At 34.6% G+C, this 12,085-nt stretch overlaps 1 protein-coding gene across 1 annotated transcript in view; it reads right to left on the bottom strand.

The window, feature by feature from the left end:
• Window positions 1-391: 391 nt before the first annotated feature.
• Window positions 392-12,085, bottom strand: part of LOC114660223 (NEDD4 family-interacting protein 1) — a 28,614-nt gene continuing 16,920 nt past the window's right edge. The window contains exons 3-8 of the mRNA XM_028812766.2: window positions 9,177-9,307; window positions 6,238-6,325; window positions 5,819-5,943; window positions 5,629-5,695; window positions 2,198-2,303; window positions 392-1,936 (exon numbers count right to left, since the gene is read on the bottom strand). Coding sequence (XP_028668599.2) covers window positions 2,200-2,303; window positions 5,629-5,695; window positions 5,819-5,943; window positions 6,238-6,325; window positions 9,177-9,307 — 515 coding nt within the window. The 3' untranslated portion in view covers window positions 392-1,936; window positions 2,198-2,199. The remainder of the gene's footprint in view (window positions 1,937-2,197; window positions 2,304-5,628; window positions 5,696-5,818; window positions 5,944-6,237; window positions 6,326-9,176; window positions 9,308-12,085) is intronic.

Genomic DNA, 12,085 nt, shown 5'->3' with positions numbered 1-12,085 from the left:
TACTTCCAATTCCAGAAACCCAATAATTTTGTCAGCTTCCATTTCCATCTCCAAAACCTTTCCCCTTTCCCCACAAGGAAGTAACAATACAAAAGAGCTGTGACAGATATACTGCAATCAAAAGAAATGAAGCCCCCCCAAGGACACATGTATGCTCTTCCATAAGCTGTTGAAAAATAAAATGAAAATGACAGGTCCTTTACACAGGACTAGCACAGGATGGATTTAAAATTAGCCACTGCGATTACCTAGCCAAAAAGATGTTCCTGGACACAGATTTTATGCACGATTTTAATATTTTGACAGCTATTAAGATGTTTTTATCATCCAATTTCAAATAATGCAAATACCACAAGATTTTAAAAAGAACACTTGCATTCAAGGACACAGGTGCTATATAAGTGACATTTATTAGATGTTTTGCTATATTTACAGGTTTTTTTTTTTTTTGTTTTTTTTTTAAATAAGACACCACCCAACCCCTAAAAACAGACTTTTACCCCTCCCCCCAACCATCAAGGTCACAATAACATGGCAAGAAAGCACAGTGTGCATCAGGCCATCCTTGAAAAGCAGCAGAGAAAAGATCTTCTCACTTATGATATTACATCAATTTATAAGAAAGCAAACAAAAGAAGTCATGGGGATCATCTCAAATGTTCAAGTGGGCCACAGAACTATATATAGTATATAAAGCTGGTTAACAGAGAACAGAAATATCAGATTTTCAATATAATTACACTCATTATCCTACTAAAAGCAGTGAACTTAAATTTCTGGAAATTCAGTGCTAAAAAAAAGACAGTAAAAGCCAAATAAATTCAAAAAATAGTGTACCTCAAATATTTCTTTATAAAAAAAAAATTAAACCATTTTTCAATTTAAAGCAAAACACCCTTACACAAGAAAGTCCAAAGTGATGTATTAATACAATCTATTTGTAAGTGGTGAAAACAAAAAAAAAAATCCAGAAAACTTAATCATTTCATCTGTTTCCAATAATGTCATCAAAAATTGTGTTTGTTGCCATACCCTTCAAGGCTCTGCAACACATGTTTAACTGCATCTGTTAAGCTGGAGAATTAACAACAATTAAAATAAAAATGTCTTCTAAAAGTAACTGGGCCCATTATTTAATTCTCAAAAGAATGAATATCCCTAAAAAGTTAGCATGTTGTTTTTCTATTTATTTCTTCTATTTGCTTTCAATAAGGTATGTGCTGAATAATGAGTCGCAGTATTAAAACAATGACAGAGTGACAATAATAGATAAAGCACTTTTTAAAAATAATTCTTTCATGAAATCAAACTACATCATGGACAGATTTTGTCACCCAACTCATTTAATGTTTTCCACAGTTACATAGAGTTTAACAATATACTTGGAGTTGAGATTTTAGTTAAACATTTAGTACAAGTGTGTGGATGGCTAGTTGAAAATTAGTCATTTGTAAGTTTCTAAGTTCTACTTTTGCAATTGCCGAGGATTTTTTGTCTGAAACCACCATGTGAACTAATGAGAGCCCCAGAATGAATAAAATCATGACCAGCATTATTGTACACTAAAATGTAGTTTTCAAATTAAACATAGGAAAGTATAAAGCAAGACTGCCCTCTACTGTCTAAAAGGGCATAGTGCATGCTATTAAATAACTACAAACAGAATATAAGGCATTAATTTGTACATCACAGATTGCAATAGCACTTAAACATTAGCCACTAATGATTGAATAGTTATAGAAGTTTCAGCATTCACTAGTAAAATTTTACATCTAGAAACATATAGAAAGAATGTCTTGTCTTTGAACTGTTCTGTAGTATTTAAAGCAGTGATCTTTTGTTGGCTTTTCTTATATTGAGATCTAGGTCTTGATTCACTTCCTGAAAGACTATTTCCAGAACACTAACTGCAGGCAGGTGATCTTCATAAAAACACCTAAAAGAAGAACATAACCAATTAGTGAACCACGGATAACACGGGATGCTTGCATAGGTTTTTCATGCCCAGTTAGCTTACAAGAAACTGCTATTCAAAAAAAATGTATAGATACTGAACACAATTTCAGTTTATTAATACAAAATGTTTCAAAATGTATGTGCCCTGAAATAGTTAAAATATGTAGGACACTTGCATATATTTATACATGTTAGCATGCTTCCATACATTAAAGAAAATTTGTTTGTGGTAGAAGTTTACCTTTAGTAAATGAAGAGAACCCTAGTTCTAGGAAGAGTGGAAAATGAATCTGACATTTTCCGAACCTTTGCATAGTTGATAAAACCTCTGAGGAACAGAAGAAAGCCTGCAAAAGCCAAACATGTTATTCAATATTTTGTATTTTATTATGTATTTCACTCTTTATAATTTAAAATAGTCCACCAATTCATTTGAAGTAAATCACTCTTTTTTTCTAAAATTAATTCTTCTCACTGGAAGTAATTTTTCCATTTTTTCTGTTGCAGTCCTACTTTAACTCTGAAACATTAACACATATATATGGTTTATAATAAAACTCCTGAAAAATACAGAAAAATAGAACAAAGAATGACTAAAAGATACAATGCATTTTAATGAAACTCCAAAAGAGTAAAACAGATTAGAAATGTTAACCTCTGTTAACCTCTTCTAACTTGAAAAGCAGGAGAAAATTAGTAGCACTGCAATACATCTACACAAAATAATTGCCAAAAATAAGGGATATTAAATGTTAGTATTTTGTTTTTGGAAGAATAACAAAATCAAATCATGTATTTTAACTTGGAGGTAAATGAAATTTGACACTATTAATTAACACTTAACACTTAGGATTTAAATGTGCAATATTAAAAAAAGGCAATTGGATATCTCAGCCATTCCATTATTAGTTGATGAATTCATTACAGCTGTTACTTAGAATAGCCACCATTCTTACTTGAAAACGATAGATTAAAAAAAAAAAAAAAAAAAAAAACATTCCGCTATGCTCTCTTCTATTTTAAAAACAGTACAAATTTAACTACCATCGTAATTTCTTTTAGTGCTTAATTTGTTTATTTGCCCATCTGGAGTGTTAACCAGCTACAATTAAAACTTATAGATAACAAGAGGGCAAAACCTAATCAGCACATTTATCTGTTTGTGTATTTTTGAAATTTCAACCCTTCCAAATACTTTAATTTTCTAGACAAAATGTACACCAAAAAGAATTTATGATGTCTAATATTGTTAATCAGCGAATTTCGCCAAAGTGATATTCACTGCATTCGCATTTGCTCTTAGGCATGAAATTATTTACTGATAATTCAGCTGGTTTAGGCTTTTTTTTTTAACCAAGCACCCCATAATGCTTTGCGAGGTCAATGCGATGTCCTCAGGAGCTGTAAAAGCCAACGTTGATGGGACCCCCAGCAACCAGGTATAAAATGCTGATCATTTGCATTACAGACTCTGTCGGATTAATTATCTGTGCTTGTAGCCAAATGTGCAGGTCAATCTTCATAGGACACATGCCCTATGCATGCATAATATTTAACCACATGGCACAGCGAGAGTGAAAACAAACCTTGCAGGTGCCCGACACCCCAACAGAGTCAAAGATTACTATTTACAATACTTTTTTGATCAAATAAAAAGTGCAAAGCATCACCACAGACAGTTTAGACAGCCTTTGTTGTGAAGAGAGCCTTCAGTGTGACATCAAAAAAAAAAAAAAACACAGAACGAGCCAGCAGTTTCAGTAGTGACATACCACTTGAATTTTCTGCCCTTAAAAGACCTACATATTTTTTCAAACTTTTTGACTATGATTTCAGCATTTCCCCTTTGTTTTGACGAAATATGATTACACCTCTCTGACTGCATTCTTTCTTCCTTGTTATCACAAGGGAAAGGTGGTGCAGTGGTTGGCACTGCTGCTGGCCACAATAATCGGTCCAGTATAGTTGGAAGATGTTTCTCTAGCCCTCAGGGACAACTAAAAGACAACTGCACCATTATAATCTAGTTCAGTTAGCCCTTCCCTATCGATTTTAATGCAGTTCGCCAAGTTTAGTGAATATCACAAACATTTCCATGATTTCAGGAACTCACAGCGAAGCAAACTCTTCACTCATGTCTAATTAAATGATGTGCTCCATAAACTTTAAGAATTCAGGCACTAAATAACTCCAGGATCAGGACTGGTCACCCCATCCTTCAGGTTTCAGCTTGTATTTGACTTATTCAGGTATTCAATTGTCTGCACAAAACAGCCTATGTATATATATATATTTTTTTTTTAAGATAAAGATACACGATTAACTTTCAAAAATGTTATGGTTCTCATTAACTAATTTTATTGTACCATTTTACCATTTTGGACAAGCTTTAGGGAGGAGAGCACAATATACATTCTCTTTGCTTCAAAGTCAACTTCTATGCACATTAAGTGTGGAAATGTTGTTATTATATGCTTGCAGACATGTAGCCATCATTCTGTGGACACTACCTTTTACTTCTCAAAAAATGGATAAATATTAGAAAAGTTTCAAGTCTATTCCTTAAAAATGTCTTTACATAAAATTAGTCAAACTGTTGTGAAAACTACGTTCCAATAATTGTGAGTTATGGCAAAACCAGTATTCATAAAGCAGACAGTTATTCCTTTGGAGGAAAGCTCCAAAAAGTCCAAAGCTGCTGATAAATGCTAGCAACGTCACAGTGCAGTGGCAGAGTGGTACTTTCTCAGGAAGTCTAATTTACAGATTCATAAGACAGACCATACTTGTTATCCCTTGTCCCACTGCAATGGTCATGACTGGCATGCAGCTGATGATAAAACTTTTTTAGAATTTAAAATTGTCAATTTGGATAAACAAAGCAGCTGCAAAATATTTTTCAAGGGTTCTGGAACTTTGGAAATAGTTGTACACCATTACACATTCATATAAGTATATAACTTAGAATAACATAAAAAATAGGCATTATATATTATAGTGATGGGTCTTGTCCTGCCAAGAAACAGACAAGTGATTTACATACTGAGCTAAACTGCGAGAAGTGTGTAAAAATACCAAAACAAATTAAAAAACTACCTACCAATTCCTAATGTGTAACAAGAATCAAAGTTGGGAAGAAGAAAAAAAAAACGGAAAAGAGGTCAATATCAAAAGTAACTAGCAAGAAGCACTATAACAAAAGATTTCTTTCTTTTTAGGGAGTTTGGACCCACAGATTGACCTTTACCCAGTCATATTGTTTACTCAATGTTCATAACTCTACAAGCCACACCCCACTCCTAGCAATGTGGGAAAAGACATCAACAACTGTTAATGGCAGCAATAATGGCACCTAAGAAAACAGCACTCCAGATGTTAGAAAATGCCAAACAAAATCATGCGAAATCTAGTCATGACAGGTCTGATTTATCAAATATGTATTCTTAAAACAAACTTAAAAAGTATATGTATGTAGTCCCTTTGCAAACATGTTGTCTCGTGGTATTTTGAAAGTCATACTCAATGCCTGCATACTTTACATAACGATTTATCAAAAATTTTTGCTAAACTCATCCTTAACTTACCATAACACAACTATGAAAGTATTTATTTCTTCTACAGTACTACAGAAGTGTATAGTTAACCAATAAAATTATATAAAAGTATACTCACCAAGCACAAGGAACACCCACCATAACCAGTACTGACCATCAAAATATCCAGGGAAGTAAGTGGAAAACTGTAAAGTAAATGCAAGAATTCTAAATTTACAATTAACATTCTATTAACACATTTGCCAGAAAAATCCAAACTTTCAACAATAAAAAAACACTAGAAGAATAGAAAAATAGAAATTACACACCCTTACAATAAGTATCCATTTAATGAGAGAAAGACCAAACCCAGAAATTGCACCATATCGGCCAGCTGCTGAAGTTGTCAGACAAAATGAGAGAAAAAATCCAATCCAGTTGAAGAGGAAAGCCACTAAAACGACATATTTACAAAAATGAACATGTTAAACATGATGTTAAAATAAAAATTAACATTTTTAACTTAAACAGATACAGGCAGAGGAAATAACACTGGGCATTCATTGGCTACAATTAAAAATATGAAACCAGAAACACATTCAGGTCCTATATAATTCTAAAATTAAAATACAGAGTGACATTTTTTCAGATTAGCTTTAAAAATTCTTCTAGTTATATGGATTTTCTTTGCATATTTGATATCTTGAAACAGCCATTTTAAATTTAGAATAAGAAAATGCATACATACTGAAAAATGTTAACATGAATATGCCATCATTTCCTATTCTTAGCTGGTCAGCATCATCAAAGTCATCTCTAGCTACAAACTCGTCATCCTAAAAAGCAATGAAAACACATGAATCATCATTACTTGCATTGCCTTGATTTAAAGGAAGCAAACACACAGAAGAACAATATTCACAGTGTTATGCTAACCTGGGTAGAGATACTTTTTATAATCAACAAGGAGGCACTACAAGAATGGGACCATTCAGGCCTGTCAGTCACATAGCATAATCCTATTATCAGGTCTGGAGTTCCACACTCTGCTCTAGAGGTCAGGGTGTTTTAGTGTCCAAGGGATACTGGGAAGAACAGCCAGTCTGGCACTCCCAAATACACCTCTATTGTGAGGAGGTGGTGATGTCATCTAGGAACCCTGAAAGAGGTTACTCGGAAGTAATCATAAGTAATAACAGGTCATAACTTAAAAGGACTTCGTCCCCTTTGCTCCAATGAGTTGGGAGGCTGCTAGAGCCAGGAGCTCAACTGGCAAGAAAGTGGGTGGGGGGGGGGAGGGAGACCAGCAAGGTGGATAGCATTAATGTGGAAGGTTAGTAGGAAGAAATGGTTGTAACAGTGATTAGAAAAGGACTATTGTTACTTAGGCTGACCAACTGTGCACAGGTGTCTATTTTACACTTGTACACACCCGCGTCACCCCAACAAGTCATTTAATACATTACACATGAATAAAGCCCCTTTACATTGGTAGTTTGGCCCTGAGTCTGTGTTAGAGTTTAGGGTATGCTGACGAGTGTCCCATACATTTCTCAACAGTAAATATTTCTAAATTTCCTTTGAGCATCTTTCTTTACAGGACAAACCAAACTAGGCAAGGTCTATAATCAACATTACCCTGCATTACTACACTTAACAATTACATTATATATTTAAAGAAAGAATACAGATATATAAAAAAAATAAAGTTACTGCAGTTTATTATTACAGTGAGGCACTTGGTTTGGTTTTAATTTAAAAAAACTACAGGACAAAAAACAGCATTACACCCACACTCTTACTATACCTCCAAATTTGTGCAAGTGATATCATCAAAAGTATCCAACCGTTCCCTTCGCTGTGTAAGCAGCAAGTGATAAAAGAGACATAAGCCAAATAATCAAGCAATCAGAAAAAGGTATTTATTACCTAATATTTCCCATTGTCATGATAGCAGATCACGTAATAGTAATAAGCATGGCCATTATATTGAACAGCAAAAAGGAAAACGTTAAAAACAATCATCAAAGAAGAAGATAAAAGAAAGAAGAAAAAGAATATAAACAATCTATAATGTATACTTTGACCTGGCAAAATTTCTAGGTAACAACTCAGGATAGAGATTTAATACACACAAAGCGGTTTTCAAATAGCTACCTAAGCTCTGAAACAACTTGAGTATGCTATTCAAAGTCCTGCAGGAGAAATTAATGCATTCATATTTTTCCGCTACAAGTAGTCATACTTCACTACATATAAATTCCAGAATTCATTTTATAGATTAAAAACTATGGGGAAAATCTGAAAATCATGCACGTGGAGAATTAAATGTAAAATGGTTGCATAATTTTTGCCTTGTAATATATGCTTTTGTAATATTAAAAAAAAAAAAAAAAAAAAAAAAAAAAAACCTTAATTGAAAACTACCATATATGCTGAATGTATACAAGTATACCGTATGTGTATTTAGGTACATACACACACCCCACCAGTCAAATGTTTTAGAACAGTGTTTATGGAAATGTACAGTTAATTGTCTTGATGTTTCATGAAATCAAAAAAATAAAGTCAAGGAATCATTAAATGTACAAAATTTAATTGAAAATTTTGACTCAAAGTAGCCACCTTCGGCTTATATAACAGCTTGTGGTAACATTTCTGATTCAGAATGCCAGTCACTCTGTGCAAGTCACAAACTCTACATCCTGCAGAAAAACCCCAAATCGATGGCATGCAAACACAGTGCATGATGAGCCAAAAATCAAATTTTGATTCATCGGTCCATGTGACTTTCTTCCAGTCTACAGTAGCCCACAGCCGGTATTTCAAGACCATATTATGTATTTTAAGGAATGGTTTCTTATTGCTATTTGTTGTCATTTTCTTGCTATTATCATTGGAATTTACAACTGTCTACAGTGTAATATTGTCCAAGTAATACTTCAGAGGGTGTAGTAACAGTCTGTTCTAACTCTGATTTAAGACCGTTTTTAAGTAATTAACAAAAGTTATTACACCTGTGCAAATTGTTTGCTTCAACTTATAAGACTTAATTAACTTTAACTGCTGTAGAACATCAATAGGCTGTAACCTATTAGTTGTTACCAGAAGAAGGTAAATTTGTAATATTCGGAAATGTATTCTTTTCAGTTTTTGCTAACCTAAGCTTTATACTTTATTGCTTACCTTTTCACAATTTTAGGTCACTTATTGCATTTCAACTTATCAAATTTGAAGAAAATCTTGAAAGACTGAGCTGTTCTAAAACTTTTGACTGGTAGTGTGTGCCATATACACACACACCTCTACTATAAAATACCAGAGCTGCTATTAGTAAGTACTACCCTTAATCATTTAATATTGCTCAGGCAAACAAAAAACAAAAGCTGATTATTAGTGACAATGGTCACAATAAAAAAGTTATTAGTCCAACCGATCTCATTTCTGGCATACTGTCCATACACACTGTGTACACATTACCGAACCTCTGTTAACAACTCTGAATAGAGGCTATTAAAGGACTTCAACACCCTTTTAACTTCCCATTTTTTTCCCATGAGCTATTAGATCATGGTTTAAATGGAAAAATGTCATAAGTTTCAATACATTAAAAATAAAGTCATTGCTTTATAAACACTGGCGGCCTCATAAAAAAATATTAGAATCAGTATTACAAAATAAACTTACTCTTCCAGACACCAGAGGAACTGTAGCTTCTGCTTTAGTTCTTTCAGCTTCATCATACGAAGGCAGTGATGTGGCAACATTATAGGAAGGTGGTTTGGGGAAACCAGATTCATCTTTATAATCAAAGAAAGCTACAAGAAAACAAAAATTGTTAATGATTAAATATTTTTAAAAATTTGCAAATTTAATTTTCATGCTCAAGTTAAAAATCTCATATTTAGGGTTAAAATATTCTAATATGCACTTGAGTCCAGAGAAATCATGTGTGCCACAATTATTGGCACCCCTACTGTTAATATTTTGTACAACCCCCTTTTGCCAACAAGACAGCACTTAATCTTCTCCTATAACATTTCACAAGGTTGGAGACTACAGAGAAAGGGATTTTTGATCATTCCTCTTTGCACAATCTTTCTAGATTGTCCAGAGTCCTGGGTTCTCTCTTATGCACTCTCCTCTTCAGCTCACCCCACAGGTTTTCAATGGGGTTGAGGTCTGGGGACTGAGATGGCCATGGGAAGAGCTTGATTTTGTGTCTGCTGAGCCATTTTTGTGTAGATTTTGCCATATGTGTAGGGTCATTATCCTGCTGGAAGACCCAATGACGACCCATCTTCAGCTTTCTGGCAGAGGCCACCAGACTTTGATTTAAAATGTCCTGGTATTTCAAGGAGTTCATGAAGCCATGCACCCTGACAAGGTTCCCAGGGCCTTTGGAAGAGAAACAGCCCCACATCATCACAGATCCTCCACCATACTTTACAGTGGGCAAGAGGTGCTTTTCCGCGTACTCATTCTTGGATTCAGGCCAGACCCACTTAAGAGTGTTTGTTGCCAAAAAGCTCAATTTTAGTCTCATCTGACCAAAGCACACGGTTCCAGTTGAAGCCACAGTACCGCTTAGCAAACTCCAGACGTTTACGTTTGTGATTGTGGGTGAGAAAAGGCTTTTTCCTTGCATGTCTCCCAAACAGCTTGTTGATATGGAGATAGTGTCTTATGGTTATCTGAGACTTTGTGACCCCAAGACACCACTCTTCGGTGCAGTTCTCTAACAGTGATCTTTGGAGAATTTTTTTACTTTTCTTACCTTCCTCCTCACTGTGCATGGTGGCAAGATAAACTTGGGTCCTCATCCAGCCTTGTTTGTCACCGTTCCCGTTGTTTTACACTTCTTTATTATTCGTCTGACTGTAGATACAGACGGGTTTAGGCGAGTAGTTATTTTCTTGTAGTCATTACCTGACTTATGAAGGTCGACACACAACTGCCTTACTTGAACGGCATGTTCTGTTGTCTTTCCCATGTTGAAGAGTGGCTAAGAGCAATAGGACTCTGTGTCACGTCATATTTATAACACCAGGGACACAGAGAGTCATTAATTACTAATTAAAATTCAAATTTACTCTGATAAACTTTAAAAACTAAACTAGAAATAACAAAAATGCTTCAATTACATTTATTTTATAGGAATTGTTAGGGGTGCCAATAATTGTGGCACACATGATTTCATGAAAAAAAATTATGTCTTAATGTGGGATTTTTCCCAATGAATTAATGTACTTCAATTAAAGGTCGGATTTTTCTCTTTTTTGTGTTGTAAGCCTATATTTTTTGGGGAAAAAAAGAATTTACTAGAAGCCTAAGAACACATCTTAACCAGGGGTGCCAATAATTGTGGAGGGCACTGTATATATACGTACATACATACATACATACACACACACACACATTATACATTTATATCTCTCCCTTTCTACATACTGTATATAGATTATAATAAAAAAATCTTGGGAAGAAAGACGAGACACGACTTTCTCAGAGAGACACTTTCACACCCGCAAGATGAGACTTTGTACCACGAGATTTAACCAAGCCTGGGGCAGGAAATAAAGGACAAAGAAAAGAGATTTAACCACGCCCAGGGAGAGAAATAAGAGAGTAGATTACAAAGTTGAAGAATTCAGAAACGTTGGCACGGTACACATGCAGAGCAGGTTAGAGATAATGGAAGTACGAAAATTCGAAAGTCTCAAAAAATGATAGTAAAGATCGCATTATAATAATAATAATGAATTTTATTTATGGGGGCACTTTACATTGGCAGTAAATCTCAAAGTACAACATAAAACGTTTAAACAAAGGCAAGGCAAGATATAAACAGAGATAAAACAACAATAATTATAGCATTCTTGTTAATAAGCTTTCCTAAATAGAAAAGTCTTTAGCTGTTTTTTTAAAACAGCCCACAATCTGCTGTGTTCTTAGGCTCTCTGGTAGGGCATTCCAGAGCCGTGGAGCAGCGGCTGCAAAGGCTCGGTCACCAATTGTATGAAGTTTGGTCACAGTGGGGCAAAGGCGGTAGGTAGGTATTTGTAAAACGGAGGTTTCTTGTAGTGGATTGTAATAAAAGGAGTTATTTAACATATTGTGGAGCATTTCCATGGATACACTGGTGAGTAAACAAACAAAAGAGTTTGTATTCGATACGGAGATGGATAGGGAGCCAATAGTGATCGAAGGATTTGTGAACTGTGTTCATATTTCCGCACCCTCATCAGGATTCTTGCAGCACTATTTTGAATTTGTTGTTACAATAGTCCAGTCTGGATGAGGCAAAGGCATGAACCAGCTTTTCAGCATCACAGAGGGAGAGGTAGGGATGGAGTTTAGCTATGTTTCGGAGATGAAGGAATGCAATTTTAAAAAACACTAGCACAAACAAACGGAAATTATTACTCAGTGAAATATCGGAACAGCAAAAAGAGACTGAATATATTGTTCGGATTTAAACTTTAAGTTGAAGACTTATAGATCGTCTCATTCATGTTGCATCTGGGAAAAGTTGTGTTTTTTCCCCCCAATGAAGAGGCCTATCCGTGAGAATTAAAAGTTTTGTTGTTTTGTGA

This window comes from Erpetoichthys calabaricus, chromosome 11 (assembly GCF_900747795.2).
Source record: "Erpetoichthys calabaricus chromosome 11, fErpCal1.3, whole genome shotgun sequence".
Lineage (NCBI taxonomy): Eukaryota > Metazoa > Chordata > Cladistia > Polypteriformes > Polypteridae > Erpetoichthys > Erpetoichthys calabaricus.
The sequence above is the reverse complement of the archived record's forward strand: the minus strand, read 5'-3'. Positions and strand labels throughout refer to the sequence as shown.